The sequence below is a fragment of the Lethenteron reissneri genome, chromosome 61, assembly GCF_015708825.2.
Source record: "Lethenteron reissneri isolate LAM-NWPU_2019-01 chromosome 61, ASM1570882v1, whole genome shotgun sequence".
Classification (NCBI taxonomy): Eukaryota; Metazoa; Chordata; class Hyperoartia; order Petromyzontiformes; family Petromyzontidae; genus Lethenteron; species Lethenteron reissneri.
In genome coordinates, this window is record NC_083839.1 from 1,846,837 (window position 1) to 1,865,670 (window position 18,834).

Below are 18,834 nucleotides of genomic sequence, written 5' to 3' on the forward strand. Positions count from 1 at the left end.
GCAGTACAAAGTACAAATAATAAGAAAAAAAACTCGGCAACTTGCCACCATTAACACGATCCTGGCACACACAAAAACGAATATATTGTGCTATTAGCAAACGCTTCATTTCCATTAAACGAATTATTTGGTGGTGATACTGCTGCGTTGGCAGTGGTGCACACGCTCAAATGACATTCGTCAATAATGATGTGGGCCTTAAAAAATAAATTAATATCAGATGCGACGTTTTGGGTAATGGCTCAACACGTGTGCTATGAAGAACGCAAAACTCTCAATGTCTCATCAGTGCCCGACCTTATTACAGACCAATTCAGACCTTAATAATGGTCACCCCGTGCCCTTATAAATATCAACGTTCACCCTACAAAGCGAGAAACACAAATAGACAACATTGTTTTGCCCGTATCGAAACGGCTGTACGCTGTATGGGATGTGAAAATTAAATTTCCCATGTACAAGAACACGGCTAAAACTGTATGGGTTGACAGGTATGAGAATGGTTATTGCCCAAAACGTCGCACGCCGTATTATATTTCTACTTTTAAGGCCAGTGTTTTTCACGAATGTGTCGAGTGCTTCGATTTTATTTTTAAATCCTTTATATTAAGTTCGCTTGCTTGCTTGCGACCGTGCAAATCTTTCGGTCGTTGTTTAACCCACTTCTCGTGATCCAATCGAGCTGACATTTTCCACACAGACTCGTTGTGCGAGACAATTAATGTTCGTGAAAAATGTTTTCCAAAATTTTACACTGTTTAGGGAAAACAAATTAAATATTTAATTACCAATTGCTTAATACTGGCAGACAATCATCTGACCCATAGGTGGCAGCCATCTCAAGCCAGAGGACGAGAAGACTCTAGCCGCCACGCATATAAAGGATTTATAGTGAAAAACTTTTTTTTACGGGTTATACTTGTTTGTTATTAATAAACCGTTTTAGTTTCGGGAAGAACATCTATGTGCACGGGTATATTAGCATAGGAGTGAACATTCTGCTCAGATTCATTAGGTCCAATGCCAAATAGTTTAGCCTTATTTTGCAGCCACTCATGACAAACGTGGTAAAAGGTAAATGTGTTGTTTACAGCTGCGGATGAATTTCAGGTGTGTCCTAGAGGTATTTGTTAGGCTTACGGCTCTAATTAGGGTGAGGGGTTAGGGTCAAACCTGTTATTGGGCCGAGCTATTGGTAGGCTTAAAACTATGGTCACGATTTAGGGCAAAGGTTACTGTGAGAACTATGGAAAAGGGTTAGAATGCTCTTTGAGTTCGGACTAAGGTTTTGGGTTACAGATGCTTAACCATATCCATAAGCCTGATCCTTACAGCAGCATTCACCATAATCGTAGCCCTAAGCCTAGCTGTAGCCCTAACTGTACCCCTACGTCTAGCCCAAACAATAGCCAAAAGCAAAGCAGCCTTAAACCTAATCATATTACTACTCAGCCTAACAGCAGCCTTTAACCCCGAATCCTAACCATAGCAATACGTCTCTCAGCAATCTTAACTCTAACCATATCCCCCAAACCCTAATAGATGTAGCCCTAACCATATCTCTAGTATGTCGCTTCTGCTGCTATTAGAATAATGGCCATGCCCGCAAGGCTTAGGGGCTATGGTTACATATTCTGTGGGTCTTTCGGTTAAGTCACGTAGATGGTTCAAAAAAAATAACAAAAAACTACGACGTTTCGATCACAACACAAGCGATCGTCATCATGTGTTGTGATCAAAACGTCGTAGTTTTTTGTTATTTTCTTTGAAACATCTACGTGACTTTACCGATAGACCCAAATAATGTGAATTTCTGCAGTCACGAAAGCTTTAAGTCAAGCTATGGTTAGTGTTTTGGCTACTGTTAGGTTATGATTAATTGGGGTTTACGGTTGTTAATCTTAGGACTGAGGTTAATGTTTGTTGTTTCGTAATGAAAGTGTGTCAAGCCCAGTGTATAATTAATAAGCCACAATATGCTACAACCAACGCAATGTATATATGGGTGGTCACTGCGAAATACGTGCACCGCACTACGCTAGAACAATGGCGTTGAATGATTTCGTGTCGTCTACAATAAATTGGTGTGAAACATTGCAATGTTGCGTGTAATTATCGAGGGTAATTTTCGGCCTACTCTCGCAAGAAAGAGTGTACCCACAGTTTACCCTACCCCCCATCGATCTCTGCTGAGAGATGGATATTTTCGGACAAGAGGCAATTGCATCGTAAGAAAGCTGTCGTTTTAATTGCCACTGCGGGAGACAAACACCACAATCAGTGCTAGACATCTGTGCAAGTGCAACACACGACTTGGATCACACGATACGACAGCTACCAACGTGTTGTATTTGTGCCATTTTAGTACGAACAGTTTATTAAAACACGTAGGCTATATCATCCATATCATCGTTTTTTTGGGTTAAATCGCGTAAATATGTGTCGTTAAACCCAACACCACCCGACACTGCATGCCAATTCGTTACTAGTAGAGCAACACCGGTGTTTTAGGGAGTAAATCGACAACATTGAGCATTAACACCGAATGCCCAAGATGTTAAAGAACGCACAATCCTGTGGTATATACGTGCTACGAATCCGGGCCATACAACAATAGTTCGCTTTCCCGGCACAAGGCTTATAACATCCGTGGCGAGTAATTGAAAGCAACTCCTCTGGCTCTTAGTTTTTTCGGGAAAAAAAAGTCACGTAGTTAAACATAAATAATAGAAATAATAATAGAAATAAAATAATAAACCACTCTTTTTACCTACGTGACTTTACCGAAACAACCTAAGCGTACGATTCGTTGCAGTCACGAAAGCTTCAAATCTAGAATCAACTCCTCCTGGGCCTCCCCCTTGCAACGCCAATCCGCACTGACCAGCGTGGTGAAGTATGGTCAAAACCACCACACAGACCCCCCCCCCCCATGTGTCAACACGGCATGGGGGTGAGGGAGGTCTCCATCCAGCAGTGAAGAGGATTTGTGACTATGGGGACCTCATTTGCCAGTAAAAATATGATAATTGGTTCTTTACCCTTCTATCTGGCAACAAAACTGACACCTTTTTGCAAGGAGTCATGTTTGCATAGACCGCAATACCTGCAGTCATAATACAAACAAAAGAACATAACTCTGATAAGGACAGTGCACATTATCAGAGTTATGTCCTTTTGTTTGTATTATGACTGCAGGTATTGCGGTCTATGCAAACATGACTCCTTGCAAAAAGGTGTCAGTTTTGTTGCCAGATAGAAGGGTAAAGAACCAATTATCAGGATTTGTGACCTCAAGTCCCAAACAACAGCGTGTGATAGTAGTGAACTACAGTCTAACACACACAGCACACATATTCTTGGTTCTTTCGGTAAAGTCACGTAGAAGGGAAGTAATAAAATAATAATAAAACATAATAAAATAATTCTCACGACGTTTCGGCTACAACGCAAGCAGCCGTCTTCAGGTGAAGAATGAGACACTGCCAAGCTAAGAGCTTATATATAAGCTGAGTTGGAGGTGGAAGAAGAAGAGCGCCTTGACAAAATAATATGCATATCAAGAGGAGTTTAGCATATATGGGAAATGCGTAGGAGGTGGGTGGGGGGGGGGTTTCATAGTCATATTATGCCCATGCATTATGCAGGATCAACAGCACCGAGGGGGGGTGCAGTAGCATTAACAAAGGAAAATAATGTTAATTGTATGTAGCTGCAGTTACTAAACAGTACACAATAGTAGTGTACGTGGAACAGAGCCCTTTGTTAGCCTACCGAAGGCTTCCACCCCCCAACACACCGTATCGGCCTGTGCGAGTGTATAACGATACACAGTACACTATAGTAAGCATAGTGAAATCATAGTAAAACCACTGTGTAGCGTAGTAACAATGTACTTTCGTGTGAACTGTATCATCAATTTGCCTAGCGCAAGGCCTCGGATAGAAAACACCACGACGGTCAGCAACAAAAGGCACCAATTGAAGTTTGAAGAGACACGAGTTGACACCGTTTGAGGTTCTCTTTGTCTCGATGTTTGTGTGTTTATCCTAAAGCCGTCGCAATTACGGGCAAACAAACGCGGCATTGTTGTCGATGTGTTGTTAACAGGCGCGTCAAGTTGGCGTTCACTTACCAGCGCTATTCTCTCTCGCTCTCTCTCTGTGTGTGTGTGATCTTCAGCGAGGACAACAGAGAGACACCGGGGGAAGAGGCAGAGCTGAAATGTCTGAGTGAAGATGCCGGGGAAGGGAGGGAGCGAGCGAGCGATGAGTGGGGAGCGTTGTGTCCTTACCCCGGAGTCCAACTGAGATCCACGCAGGCCTCGTACGACTTAAGGAAAACAAATTGAAATCTCGCGAGACTTGGGGAAACGTGGTCAGGGTGGTTGGGGGAGGGGCTTTAAATATCGCGAGACTTGGGGAAACGTGGTCAGGGTGGTTGGGGGAGGGGCTTTAAATATCGCGAGACTTGAGGAAACGTGGTCAGGGTGGTTGGGGGAGGGGCTTTAAATATCGCGAGAACCCCGCCCCCACACGCGGTTGCTCAATGATGTCACCGCTCTGAGTTTCGAAGTCTCGCGATATTTCCTTGGCGAACGTTAAAGGAGGGTTGAATTATTCAGATATCGCGAGATCTCGCCGAAGCCCTCCCCCACCCACCCTCAACTCCTGTGGGCCAGATTTGAAGCTTTCGTGACTGCAAGGATTCATACTCTTAGTTCTTTCGGTAAAGTCACGTAGGTGAAAAATGAAATTAAAATTAATAAAATTAATAAATGAAATAAAAATTAATAAAATTAATAAAAAACATTTTTTATTAATTTTAATTTCAATTTTTACCTACGTGAAAAATGAAATTAAGATTAATAAAATTAATAAAAAAAAATTTTTTAATTAAAATTAATAAAAAATATTTTTTATTAATTTGAATATCATTTTTTACCTACGTGACTTTACCGAAAAAACTAAGAGTATGAATCCTGTGGGCCAGCCCGGTTGTCGATGATGTCACCGCATTGATTTGTAAGTCTCGCGATAATTCGGTTCAAGATATCGCGATATTTCGTATTGCACGCCTGTCAACCCGTGCGGTTTAACCCCGTATTCTTTGTACAGGGGCCGTCCATAAATGACGTCACGCACCTAGGAGGGGGGGGGGGGGGGTCAGACATTTGTGACGATGTGTGACGAGGGGGGGGGGTTGAAAAATGTGACGTCACATCAAAATGCGCAACTTTAAATAAATATAGACAACACGTTCTACTTAATAAAAAATACTTTTAAATAAATGTTTTCTCCTACAACATCAGAGTGCAGCGCCACATTAAATACGCACTACAATGACAATAGTTTAAAGCCATTTGAAGCATAATTTAATGTGGGGGGGGGGGGGCAGAGCTTTGTGACGTCATATTTGAGGGGGGTCTGACTTTTTGTGACGCAGTGTGACGGGGGGGGGGGGGTCAAAAATCGTCCAAAATCGCGTGACGTCATTTGTCATTTATGGACGGCCACTAAGTGTACTAGTGGTGAGTGCAGTGGTGAGTGTACAAGTGGTGAGTGTCTATTTGTGTTTCTCCCTTGTGATGGGACTTTGTATGATGAACGTTGAGATTTATAAGGGCACAGGGTGACCACTGCGGCTTTAATTGTTCTGTAAACACATTCCTGCGGAGGGAGCTGGTAGGAACGTTGGGTTGCTCGGTCAATGCCAGGGTTAACGGCGGCGTGGTGTATTCCGCAAATATGCCCGACTGTGAGGGCGGGCACAAGCCGGCGTGAGTAGGTTAAACGTTGAGTTTTATAAGGGCACCCCGGGGTGACCAGCCCCTCCCCACCCAGCCCCCACCCAACCCCACCCTCCACACCCAGCCCCTCCCCACCCTCCCCACCCAGCCCCTCCCCACCCTCCCCTCTCCACTCCCAAGTCTCGCGATACTCAGCCTCGATCGGCTCCTCTCGTTCTCGCGAGACTTGGACGCCACCACCCCCTCCACACACACAGGGGGTGCTCGTTATCCCACAAGACACCGCGCCACCCCCTCCTTTTCCGGCGGCTCGAGGTAATGGCGGCTACGTTGCGTTGCTCTCCTCCGACTCAATCCGATGTAATCCGCCGTCATTAAGGCCGCGCTTGCTCTCCATTTCGCGATGCTTGTGCGCGGGAGTAAGTTAGCTTTTTAGGGCGATGGCGTACGACGCGGCGTTTCGTGATTACGCTTCTTCGCGACGTTATTCTGTACGTGTGTGTGTGTTTTTGGGTTTCGTACAATCATACTCCGGCTTTGTGGCGATGTGAATTATATCGCTTAACACTTTATTAAACCTGTGTTGGTTAGTGCGCGGCGTCTCGGGCGACTTTCACGGAGGCGATAAACAAAAACACATTTTAAGTGCCGCTGTGGACATTGCGAGATGTGGAAATTATCGTGCCGAGCAGTTTCGGGGCCTATGGGTCGCTATGCCGGATAAGCCTGCGCGACCGGCTGGAACGTTCGGCATGGGTTGTTGGCCACAGCGGCGAGCAAGGGTCGCCAACCAGAGTATTAAGAAAGAGCCTCAATGCGAGATGTTAAGGAGAGTGGGTCTCCTTAACAATATCACGGAGCAGTTTCCCTAAAAGAGGCGTATGTTGGTCTAGGCAGTGGTTGAGATGGTAATGCATGGCAGAGACCCTTGGTGTAGCACAAGCACGAATATTAGGTTGTTGTAGGTTACTATGCGTGATCATCTCGGTGGTTGTGAAAATGTACGCGATGTTAATCCCAGATCAACCCATTCAAAGTGGGCTTTCCGGTTGAGAGGATGCCTAACGTGGGTACAGCAAGCGTTTGTAAATCCACTGCTGGATGAATGCCAACCAGCGTCGCTGCGTGGTTCCTGTTTAGCTATTTGGCCGCAATCCACTTAAAGGGATGGAGATGTTTGTATGACTCCTGCACGCCGTTGTGCGCTGTGTACGTGTTTCTGCCGTGTTATTTGCGTGTTTTGTAATTGTGGTTACCCTTGCGAATGAGGCCGTTTTTGACATCGGCGAGTTGGCTATCGCAAGGTTGAAACCGATCAACTTAAAAGCTCGAGTGGCGTCGAGATCACATTTGCACGAAGCCAGCAAGCCGATTGATTGATGTAGGACGGCTTTAAAGTCAAAACCGTAAGCGAATAGGAGGCATTTTCACTTGCCACGAGGCGTGACCCATGAATATCGGTGGGATCTTCTTGTCGCTTGGATCCGTACCAGGGCACACTCCCAAGGTGTAGTGTGTGTTAGGCAACTGGTCACACAGGTGTGGTGGGTCACCAGTGACGATAATTTGAACGGGTCCTGGGCCTCGCCTAGATCGACTCAACCTCAAATGAGTAACCGGTGGTGGCGTGTAAATATCGCCAGTTCGGGAGACAAAGGCGGCCGTGCGTGGTGTTGGCCACCCTTTTCCAGTGTTGTTCTGGTATCTCATAGTTGCTCGCAAACAGCACAGTCTGCTGCTGGCTATACGGGGGGGTTGGGGGGCTCTTTGGTGGATCAAGAGGACCTTTTATGTGGTTAAGAGGTGTTCCCCTATTGTATTTTCTGCCCGATGTTGACCCACGGTTTTGTTTAAATGTTGTGCCCAAAACAGACCCTGAGTCAGGAAGATGGGGCGCTACTCCTTGGACCCCGAGAATCCCACCAAATGTAAGTCTCGCCGCGGGGTGGGACCGCACCAACTCGTTCACCTTCATGCTCTTTAGTTCTTTCGGTAAAGTCACGTAGGTAAGAAAGAAATAAAAATTTATATAAAATAAAAAATTACGACGTTTCGGAGGCAACGCAAGTCTCCGTCATCAGGTGGGACCGTCACAGCTAAATTTGCTGCATCAAGTGAGGCAAATCTGGCTGTGAGGGTCCCACCTGATGACGGAGACTTGTGTTGCCTCTGAAACGTCGTGATTTTTATTATTTTATTAATTTTCATTTCATTTTTTACCTACGTGACTTTACCGAAAGAACTAAGAGTATGAATCCTTGCAGTCACGAAAGCTTCAAATCGTTCACCTTCCTCTGCAGACCTCATTTCGTTCCGTCTCCAGCTCATTCACCATTCGATTCTACCTCCTGTCACTTCATTCCCTACACTCTTCTTCTTGGTTCTTTCGGTAAAGTCACGTAGAAGGGAAATAATAAAATAATCAAAATAAAACATAATAAAATAATTCTCACGACGTTTCGGCCACAAGGTCCTCAGGTGAAGAACAGGTCTGTCGGAAAGACAGCTCATTCAGACGCTGTCTTTCCGACAGACCTGTTCTTCACCTGAGGAACGTCTGCTTGCGTTGTGGCCGAAACGTCGTGAGAATTATTTTATAATGTTTTATTATTATTTTATTATTATTATTATTTTATTATTTCCCTTCTACGTGACTTTACCGAAAGAACCAAGAAGATGAATCCCTGCAGTCACGAAAGCTTCAAATTGATCCCTACACTCGGTGTCATCGTCCAAGACACTGCCATCCTCCATCAAACTTTTCTCTCCGCTTCGTTCTCCGCAACACTGTAGTGTTGGATGGTGCAGGGAGTGGGCTCGTCCCAGCAGCATGGGTTGCAATGATGACCAACTTAGGACACCTTTGGATTGACCGTGAAAATAACAACTGCGTTACCATTCCTCTGAGCAGCCCCTCTGTTTGCGTGCCCTGAACCCGCTATGGGTGGCTGAAAAGTGGCCAGTACTGCACCTCTTCTGATCTCTAATCTTGTTGTGTCTGCGTGTGTGCACGTGGTTTTTGCGTGTGTTCCATCCTGTGTGGTCTACCCATGTGTGCCTGTGTTCGCTTGTATGTCCGTGTTTGTGCGTGTCTACACCTGTGTGTACGCGTGTTACCCCCCCACCCCCTACTTGTGTTTTCACGCCACAGCCTGCAAGGCCAGGGGATCAAATCTCCGCGTCCATTTCAAGGTAAGAATTTGCTAGAGCCACATTTTTTTGCGTTTGGTAGTTGCCGATACCAACATCATTATCATCGTCACTGCTGGAATGAAGGCACCTCCATGCTGTTGCCATCCCCTATAACGTCCTGCGATGCTGCAGTCCATCCCGTTTGCCACAACACGGTGTTAATATTGGAATGTGCTACTTTGAAAGCCTCGCTGAATCTTAAGACTCAGTTTTTGGAAAATTAAATGAATTTTTTTTGTTCTTTAACAGAAATCAAGTCCAAGTTGTTTTTTTATAACTTAGCGAGAACTCGAGAAAGACCGTGATTAGTTTAATTATAGTGACCTGGGACACCAGTGGCAAATAAAATTAAAACACAGCAATGAAGCAAACTGAAATATGCACAAGAAGACCCATGTCTCATGCAAATGAAATACATGATGTAAGGTATTCGCATACTACTAGCCATTGTCATTTAAAAGATGTTTCCAATAAGACTTATTTGTTAATAACAAAAACATTTGCCTGGATAATCCCTTGAGTTGTTATTTAGCAATTGAAACTAGACTTCTGTGCATTTCCAAGGTTGTTGAATTATGTTTGAGAGAAAACGTGCATAGTTTTGTCTTTCACCACGTGCACGCACGCGTCTCTTCGAGTGGCCATGATGACCAGCTTAGGACACCTTTGGATTCACCGTGAAAACAACCTCAGCGTTACCAAATGGCTGAGCCACTCGAAGGCAGGCGGTTTGTGTTGCGATGGTAGATCGTGTTTGGGGTGCATGCTTATGTGAGCAATTAGCGTGGTTAAAGCAACAATTGTACATGGTTGAACAACAGTCAATGGAATCGCCAGCCAAACAGGACACTGATGCTTGTCCGCTTTATTAGAGTATTTTGCTGCTATGCATTTCCACGTGATCGGCCACTTAGTTGAGCTCTCATTTGTGGCCAGATCGCTCTCTGAAAAAGCTATGTAGCTCGGTGACACTTTAACTTGTAAAATAAAAAAAAAAATTATTGTGAAGTTCCTTAATCAGATTGTTGTTGATTGAATGCTTTTGTTTTGACCAGAACACCCGTGAGACCGCACACACCATCAAGGGCATGCACATCCGCAAGGCAACCAAGTACCTGAAGGATGTGGTCCTCATGAAGCAGTGCGTCCCTTTCCGTCGCTACAACGGTGGCGTGGGCCGCTGTGCCCAGGTGAGACACCGGTTTCTTTAGCTTTTTACTGACGTCGGGCGCGTTACCCGTACGTGCGTGGGCCTGAGTCGTTTAAGAGACTTGAGAGAAGGCGGGCTGTGCACTTGCATTGCAGGCGTTCGACGGTTTGATTCCGTCTTGCTGTCGTAGCAGTGGAAACATTGGGGAAAGTTTCTTACATATGCCTGCCTGTGCCCATCAATGGGGGCGCCATAGTCGAAGGGTAAGGGTGGTGAGGTAAAGTGTGGGTACTCTACCCCCCTCCCTTCATGCAAGAGTAGATCCAATATACCTGATGACGGAGACTTGTGTTGCCTCCGAAACGGCGTGATTTTTATTTTATTTTACTTTTATTAATTTTAATTTTTTACCTACGTGACTTTACCGAAAAGAACCTACCTAAGAGTATGAATCTTTGCAGTCACGAAAGCTTCAAATCTAGAATCCAATATACCCTCTAAGGGCATTTTTGCACCGTACCTTATCGTGGAGGCCCTTCTGCCAGCAGTGGCAGTGAGCAAGAACTTGCAGGGATGCACCTTTGTTAGACACTGCTTAATGACGGAGTTGCGGAGGAATGTTTTACACCTACATCTACTAGGTTATGATGAAAAGAAAACCCACGTGAGAATAATTCCTTCATTTTAAGAGAAGTGCGAGGGGGAGATGGACCTGGCATATTGTGTTCCGCCACGCACCGACGCGCGTTGCTTCGAGTGGCCATGATGACCAACTTAGGACACCTTTGGATTCACCGTGAAAACAACCTCAGCGTTACCAAACGGCTGAGCCACTCGAAAGCAACAGGGCCGCGTTTGCGTTGGGTGGCACTTGTCGCACCGATTTTTTGTGCTGATCGTGTGCGTGTGCTCGTGCGTGTGATCGTCCTTCAGGCCAAAGCATGGGACTGGACACAGGGCCGTTGGCCCAAGAAGAGCGCCGAGTTCCTCCTGCAGCTGCTCAAGAACGCCGAGAGCAACGCTGAGTTCAAGGTGAGGCGCAAGTAGGTCGTGGTGGGGGGGATTCGGGGGACACGGTCGGAGCCGCGAGTGGGGCGCGAGGGGAGGGTTGGGTCGGGGTTGCGGCCGTCGCTTCGAGTGGCCATGATGACCAGCTTAGGACACCTTTGGATTCACCGTGAAAACAACCTCAGCGTTACCAAATGGCTGAGCCACTCGAGTGCAGACGTTGGCCGTGGTGGGGTGGGCGGTGGTTGTGCTGGTTGCGGTCTGGTCACGTTCGCCACTGTCGTTCCCCCCCACCGTCTGACCCTCGATTGGATGAGTCGTGTGGTGGTCGAACAACCTTCGCTACTCCGCGAGTTGTCGCCATTCAAGGTTCTCGGCACGCATCACGAATCTATACTCTCTTCTACTTGCCTTGTTTGTATCACCGCGATCTTGTTTCCTATTTACTGCCTCGTTAGTTCCTTGAGCCTCAACCTAACAGCATTGTGATGGAGGTTATACTTGTGGCCGGTGTGTTTGGTGGTTGTTTAACCGGTGATTGGGTTCCAAGATTATGTACATGATTGCTGTCTTCAAATGTTTCTTACAACCCACTGACGTTATATTATTGTACAGTATTATAGTACTTTTGGATTTGTAGCTGGTATTAGTGGTTGTTATATTGGTGGCTGGGTGGTTGTTGGTGATTGAGGTGCTAGTTTTTACAAGTGGATGCTTGTTGGTGCTGTTGATTGTTAAACATTACGCTGAAAGTACCAGTTGGTGAGTTGTGGTGGTTTGGTAGTGCTGATGGTTGCTACACCTATCGAAAGTTCTTTATTGCTGCCGCACCTTCTCACTCACCCCCCCTCTCACTTCCCCACTCACACATGACCCACACCGCTCCTCGCCCACACTACTACTCTCACTTGCCCACTCACACTTCCTTTCCCCAACACTCCTCTTACACCACTCCTCACCTGCTCCTCACACACTCGCACCTCTCCTCCAAACCGTGCTAATCCTCGCCCCTGATTAGCACGGTTGGCTACTCACGGCGCAAAAGATGTCCAACACACGTGACGTATGAGCCGCTCGTCTCGCATCCTCTCGCTCACACTGGCCTTGCGTGTGCCCACCCGCCGCAGGGCCTGGACGTGGACTCCCTGGTGATCGAGCACATCCAGGTGAACAAGGCCCCCCACATGAGGCGCCGCACGTACCGCGCGCACGGACGCATCAACCCCTACATGAGCTCGCCGTGCCACATCGAGCTGATCCTCACCGAGAAGGAGCACGTCGTGCCCAAGCCAGAGGAGGAGGCGGCCGCCAAGAAGAAGGTGAGCACAGCCGTCGCGCGGCGTGGGCCCCCTCGCCATAACCCTCGTCGCTCTCGCCGAAGCCCTTGTCCTCACCGTAGTCGTCGTCCTAACCACCTAGCCCTCGACCTCACCGTAGTCCTCGCCACCTAGCCCTTGACCTCACTGTAGTCCTCACCACCTAGCCCTCGACCTCACTAGTCGTCCTCACCACCTAGCCCTCGACCTCACCGTTCAACTCGTCCTCACCATCGCCATCAATCTTAATTTGGAGCTTTCGTGACTGCAGGAATTACTCGTTGGTTCTTTCGGTAAAGTCACGTATGTGTGCCGATGTGTGCTCTCTCTATGTATCTTTGTGATATCTGCCTGCTTATGTGTCTGTCTATAGTTTTCTGGTTAGATTTTTGTTGCTATTTCTTTTATACCTGATGATGATGATGATGATTGCTTGTGTTGCAATCGAAACGTCGTAGTATGCTATTATTAAATTTATTATTTTATCTTCATACGTGACTTTACCGTAGCCATCGGCGGGGGGGCGGGGGGGGGAGGCTGCCATCCTCACCACAGCGCTTGTACTCACCCTCAGTGGGGGGGTGATATCCCGAGTGCTGCCCCCCCCCCCACCTGTCTGGCGCGTGCGTCGCTTCGAGTGGCCATGATGACCAACTTAGGACACCTTTGGATTCACCGTGAAAACAACCTCAGCGTTACCAAACGGCTGAGCCACTCGAGACGCACGTGTCCACATGGGGACCCGCCACCCCCCCTCCCTCCCTCAACCCTTGGGGCTTGAGCTTCAGAGTTTCCAAAGAGGCTTTAGCAAATCCACAAGCTGTGCATTGGAAGCGTCGTGGAAGGAGGCTGGGAGAGTATTTTATGAGCGTTCACGAACGTCAACACATTCTAAATGTTGCATAAGGGGGTCAACAGGCTGGAACCAGTGGTGTAAATCCCACGTGTCCCTGTTGTAGGGAACACGTTGCTCAATACAAACACTAAGTGTGCAACATGGGACCTCCTTTGCCAGTTGGAAATATGAGAATAGTTTTTCCCCTTTTTTCTGGCAACGGGTTCAGATGTTAAAACGCCAAACTGAAACCTTTTACGAGGAATCATGTCTGCGTTAAGCACAATACTTGTGGTCAGAATGCAAACACTCCCACTTGAGCGAAAAAAAATTCTTGCTGTGGTGTTTTCCCACCTGATGATGATTGCTTGTGTTGCAATCAAAGCGTCGTGATTTGTTTTTATTATATTTCTACCTACGTGACTTTACTGAAAGAACAAAAGAGAATGGATTCCTGCAGTCACGGAAGCTTCAAATCAAGATAAAAAAACATACTATGATAAATATATGCATCGTCTTTGAAACTGATTGGTCCACACCAGAGACAGCGTTCTTTCAAGCCTCGTCTCTGTTCGAACAAGAAAGCTGTCTTTGGTGTGGACCAATCGGTTCCAAAGACAATGCATATATTATCAGTGTTTTGTTTGCATTCTGACCACAAGTATTGTGGTTAACACAGACATAATTCCTTCTAAAAGGTTTCTGTTTGGTGTTTTAACATCTTAACACCTGTTTTGTTGCCAGAAAAAAGGGGAAAACCTATTCTCAAACACAAAGTGGTTCGTGATAGGTTTTTACCCTTTAAACTGGTACAAAAACAGACACCTTTATACAAGGCATCATGTTTGCAATAACCACAACACAAGCAGTCAAAATGCAAACAAAAAGAAACAACTCTGATAAAGATATGCACTGTCCTTGAAGTTGATTGGTCCACACCCGAGACAACTTCTCTTAGTTTTTGTACCAGTTTAAAGGGTAAAAACCTATTACTATATTTTGCCACTGGTAAAGGTCTCATAGTATACAAAGTGGTTACTTTCATTGACCCCCCCCCCCCCAAGGAGGGGAGGGGATTAGGGGGTGAAGATAACCACATAGGGTATTTGAATCTGTAACTTCCCAATTACGAGACTTCCTCGAACTATAACTCGAGACCAAACTGGAATATCTTGAGACGGGGGCTTAAACCTGAAATCGCCTGTGCGCTTGACTAACTGTGTTTGGGGAGTCTCCTTCGGGGGGTAGAGGGGAAGGAGGAAGAAGATTGTGATATTTAATTTTGCCTACGTGAAAAAAACTGCACACCCTGCTTGTCTCGCTCTGCGTGTGTTATTTGCAGTTCTGACTTTATCCGTTTTTGCCACCACAGGTTTCTCAGAAGAAGCTGAAGAAACAGAAGCTCATGGCCCGGGAATAGACATCTCCCACCAGTCCTTGTCGATTTAATAAACACCTTAACTGAAAATAAACATTAAGTGGTCACGTATACATATGTGCATCTGTTTTGTTTCCCTTGAGACGGATCGGTATATAATCATCTGCAGTGACTTGGACATGCATCTGGAGTGAAGACACGGGAGTCGCGATGTGGATGCCTGGGATGGTTCTCAACATTATTTGGACTTTCCAAATGTACACCAATGCTCTTTGGGTATTTGGTGTGGTAACTTAAGGGTTGATGCCCGTACTTCCAATTTTATAGATCTTCACGGCTTTTACACTGAGACCTCCTTTACCAGTGGCAAAATATAGTAATGGGTTTTTACCCTTTCAACTGGTGCAAAACTGACACCTCTTTATACAAGGCATGTTTGCAATAACCACAACACAAGCGGTCAAATGCAAACAAGAAACAACTCTGATGATAATGATATGCACTGTCTTTGAGGTTGATTGGTCCACACCCGAGACAGCTTTTCTTAGAGCCTAGTCTCCATTGGTGTTGGACCAGATGACACCAAAAGGTGTACAACTCAAAGACAGCGCACTATCAGAGTATTGAGAGCTCGGGTAAGCATTTTCACTGAGACGACCTTTACCAGTGGCAAAATATAGTAATAGGTTTTTACCCTTTCAACTGGTACAAAAACTGACACTTTTATACAAGGCATCAGAGTTTCTTTGCATTTTGACTGCTTGTGTTGTGGTTATTGCAAACATGATGCCTTGTATAAAGGTGTCAGTTTTTGTACCAGTTGAAAGGGTAAAACCTATTACTACTTCACGGCTGTGTCATGGACAGCCACCCATCCCAAAGCAAAGGTCTCTGGGACCACCGAGATGCTGGATTTTGAATCCGTGGGAGCAGCCGACTGATAAAACCTGATTCTCATTTTTTTGGGGAGCTTCATCGGGTCAGAATTTGATGAATACAGTCGTTGGCAGCTACGACTGGGGCTGTTTTGCTGTGTGCCCCCCTTCTATTGCGGTTGGTTACGTACGGTGTGACATGGACGTTCCAACAGAAGATGACGATGCAGGTCGCTTGTCACGTGTACAGCGCGCTCTTGAGTTTAGGTCTTCACCTCCACTTAATGTTCCTGTAGTCCATCCTGCATGTGTCTAAAATAGTGCCAGCTTCTCATCGCTGCCTGCATCGGCTCGTCTTTGTTCAACCTTTTTCTACGTTGGTCAGCGACGTTCAGCTGAGATGCAGTAATCTGTCTAGCAGCAATACATTTCGAGTTGCCAATATCTTATCTCTCTACGTCTTTTCAACGTCCCAAGTCTCGTAGGCATACGACGCTGTACTGAACACGCATGTTCATAACATGTACAGTTTGGTCTTAGCTGATTTTTCTTGTTGCATGTTGCTGATATCCTAAGCGATGGGGGATCCAGTTTACCCGTCGGGGCCGTGAGCTCAAGCCCGCACACATTCTCACTCGCGTAACCCAAGTGTGGCAGTATCCACCACGGCCAACAGAGGGACAAACCCCATCCCTGGCCCCTTGTTTCTCATTCTCCCTTTTCCCCCAATAATATTCCAAGGTATCGATGACACGAGACCGAAGAAGAAGCGTGCCTTTGTGTGACTGCAGCGAGAAGTGTCACCGGTCAGCTTGTGTCTGGGCCCCTGCAAAGCGAAGAGAAGGCCACCTTTGTTAACATCTCGGGCCGGAACACCCTCGTGAGGTTTAATTATCAGGAGCTGGAATGTAGCCGAACGAATGTCAGTACATTCTGGCAACTGTGCTGCGACCGTGGCGGCGTGCAGGGTGCCACGTAGGGCGCCGCTCTTCATGGATCTTCGGCTGCACGGAACATTAACATCGCGAGTCTTGGCCAACAGGACTGGCCGATCCAGCCCAGTGGTTCGCAGCCATCGGGGGGGGGGGGGGGGGGGGGGGTTGTATTTCTAGATTTGAAGCTTTCGTGACTGCAAGGATTCATACTCTTAGTTCTTTCGGTAAAGTCACGTAGGTAAAAAATGAAATTAAAATTAATAAAAACAAAATATTTGTATTAAAATTAATAAAAATTAAATATTTTTATTAATTTTAATTTCATTATTTACCTACGTGACTTTACCGAAAGAACTAAGAGTAGGAGGTTGTGAGTTCAATTCCTGGCTGCGGTGGTGGGGAGTTTGTGGGGGAGGTTGACTCGGCCGACTGACCATCTGTAGTCGGAATTAGAGACGCTGCCCTTGTCATGGCAACGTGGAATTTCCACAACGGACTCGGGGCTGTAAACATATGGAACGCTGCTCATGAGCAGGACAATCAGTAGTTGTTTTTTATACAGCACAAAAGTTATCTGGAAGGGCGCGTGCTTTGTAAACCAACACGGAACATTTCCATCGCGAGTCTCGACCAGCAGGACTGGCCGTCCGGCCCGGCGGCTCGCAGCCATGTGGGGGTGGAGGAGGTTGTGAGTTCAATTCCTGGGGGTGGTGGTGGAGGTGGTGGTGGTGGGGGTGGTGGTGGGGGGGGTGGTGGTGGGGGGGGGGTGGTGGGTGGTGGTGTGGGGGTGGTGGTGTGGGGGTGGTGGTGGTGGGGGGGGGTGGTGGTGGGGGGGGGGGTGGTGGTGGGGGGGGGGTGGTGGTGGTGGTGGGGGGGGGTGGTGGTGTGGGGGTGGTGGTGGGGGGGGTGGTGGTGGGGGGGGGGTGGTGGTGGGGGGGGGGGGGTGGTGGTGGGGGGGGGTGGTGGTGGAGCGGTGGGGGGGTGATGTCATGGCAACGTGGAATTTCCACCACTGACTCTGGGCTGTAAACACATGAGCACTGCCTCCGTGCTGACATAAGCAGGAAAGTAGTTGGGTTTAAAAAAAATGTGAATATACAGGATAAAGCTATCGCGAAGGGCACATGCCTAGTAAATTATACGGAACATTTCCGTGCTACGGGTCTGGCAGAGGTGATTGATGGTGACGAATTCCAGTTTTTTTTGTCACAAAGCGAAACATTTAAGAGACCCCCCCCCCCACCCCCGTAATGTAATTGTGCAGTCATCTGACGGTTTGCCCGGTCGTCCTCCGTTATTTGGACGTGAACCTCAACGCCACTTTTAGCGGTGGAGATAAAAACACAAAACCACCTTTTGCGCGTTTAATATTTGATAATAACCTACAATGTCCCAAGACGTCGCCTAATTTAGACGAGCTGTTTAATATTTGATGGCGTGCAAGCTGCTAAGACATCGCTTGATAATTCCAAGAGGCGGGGGTCGTGGGGCAGTAAACAAGGGCTATCCCTCGGGTACGGCGAATCAAGGCGACTGCCTTGGGCCCCGCGCTTTGGGGGGGGGGGGGGTCACAGCGCTTTGCCGTCACGCTGCTATGAAGTGACATCGTTGAGCGTTTTGGCTGATGGGTGTTCGGTGGTTCGTCGTGGGCGAGACATCGTGTGAACTCCCATGCAGTCTCTTCTGCCTACGGGGAAGCTGGAAATCCCATCAGAATATGAACGTTTATTTAGATTGCAGGAGGCATCCGATGGGCTATAAAGTTATTTTTTTTACTATGTCCAGTAAGGGGGCACTGGGGTCAGAAAGTTACAACAACAATGAAAAAAAAACACGGTAGGAGTATAAAGTATAGGAAAGGTAAGAAAAGAAAATAAAACGTGTATTTCACGAAAAGTTAAATAAATAAAAATTAATTAGATTTTTAAAATTAAAATAAGTTTATTTCACTAAAAGTAAAATACGTTTATTTTAGTACAATGTATAGGAAAGGTAAGCAAATAAAAAGCAAATAAAATAAAATGTTTATTTCACTAAAAGTAAAGTCAACTTTTAATTTTAAAATGAAATGTTTTTATATTTAAAATAGAATAAACTTTCTTTTTATTTTTAGTGAAATAAACGTTTAATTTTATCAGGTAAAGCCCGCAGCTATTTATCTTCTATTTCAGAAGCGACCTGGTTATCACAATGTGATAGTTCAACACAAGTGACCTATCATGCTGGACATTTACAGCAGACAAATACTCTAAAGAATGTTTCTATTTAAAGCTTTCGTGACTGCAGGGATTCATATTCTTGGTTCTTTCGGTAAAGCCACGGAGAAGGGAAATAATAAAAGAAAGAAAAAAATTATTATATGATTTTATTATGTTTTATTTTTATTATTTTATTAT

At 46.3% G+C, this 18,834-nt stretch overlaps 2 protein-coding genes and 5 non-coding genes across 10 annotated transcripts in view; 6 read left to right on the forward strand and 1 right to left on the reverse strand.

Annotated features, from left to right (window-relative positions):
• The window catches only part of LOC133358201 (stAR-related lipid transfer protein 3-like), a 34,319-nt gene extending 29,908 nt beyond the window's left edge, over positions 1-4,411 (reverse strand). For 2 of the 4 annotated variants that reach the window (XM_061576436.1, XM_061576433.1), the window contains exon 1: positions 4,136-4,295. The gene's annotated coding sequence lies outside the window, so the exon portion shown is untranslated. Of the gene's footprint in view, positions 1-4,135 lie in introns of all 4 variants that reach the window. The other 2 variants (XM_061576438.1, XM_061576435.1) reach the window with 2 other exon arrangements.
• Positions 4,412-6,014: 1,603 nt separating this feature from the next.
• Positions 6,015-14,739, forward strand: LOC133358202 (large ribosomal subunit protein uL22). The gene is made up of 7 exons (XM_061576439.1): positions 6,015-6,064; positions 7,622-7,677; positions 8,901-8,941; positions 9,997-10,131; positions 11,025-11,123; positions 12,227-12,418; positions 14,623-14,739. The coding sequence occupies exons 2-7, from the start codon at positions 7,638-7,640 to the stop codon at positions 14,668-14,670; spliced, it is 555 nt and encodes a 184-aa protein (XP_061432423.1). The 5' UTR covers positions 6,015-6,064; positions 7,622-7,637; the 3' UTR covers positions 14,671-14,739.
• On the forward strand, positions 8,585-8,661 carry LOC133358422 (small nucleolar RNA SNORD58). Its single transcript, XR_009757065.1, has one exon. It is a non-coding gene; the product is annotated as a small nucleolar RNA SNORD58 (small nucleolar RNA).
• On the forward strand, positions 9,580-9,656 carry LOC133358431 (small nucleolar RNA SNORD58). Its single transcript, XR_009757073.1, has one exon. It is a non-coding gene; the product is annotated as a small nucleolar RNA SNORD58 (small nucleolar RNA).
• Positions 10,849-10,925, forward strand: LOC133358426 (small nucleolar RNA SNORD58). The gene has a single exon (XR_009757068.1). It is a non-coding gene; the product is annotated as a small nucleolar RNA SNORD58 (small nucleolar RNA).
• On the forward strand, positions 11,230-11,306 carry LOC133358432 (small nucleolar RNA SNORD58). Its single transcript, XR_009757074.1, has one exon. It is a non-coding gene; the product is annotated as a small nucleolar RNA SNORD58 (small nucleolar RNA).
• Positions 13,054-13,130, forward strand: LOC133358427 (small nucleolar RNA SNORD58). The gene has a single exon (XR_009757069.1). It is a non-coding gene; the product is annotated as a small nucleolar RNA SNORD58 (small nucleolar RNA).
• Positions 14,740-18,834: the final 4,095 nt, after the last annotated feature.

Coding starts and splice junctions, on each gene's coding strand:
- LOC133358202 (XM_061576439.1), top strand. CDS start 7,638: ATGGGGCGCTACTCCTTGGACCCCGAGAATCCCACCAAAT. Junction 10,132..11,024: donor GCGTGGGCCGCTGTGCCCAG/GTGAGACACCGG, acceptor ATCGTCCTTCAG/GCCAAAGCATGGGACTGGAC. Junction 12,419..14,622: donor AGGCGGCCGCCAAGAAGAAG/GTGAGCACAGCC, acceptor TTGCCACCACAG/GTTTCTCAGAAGAAGCTGAA.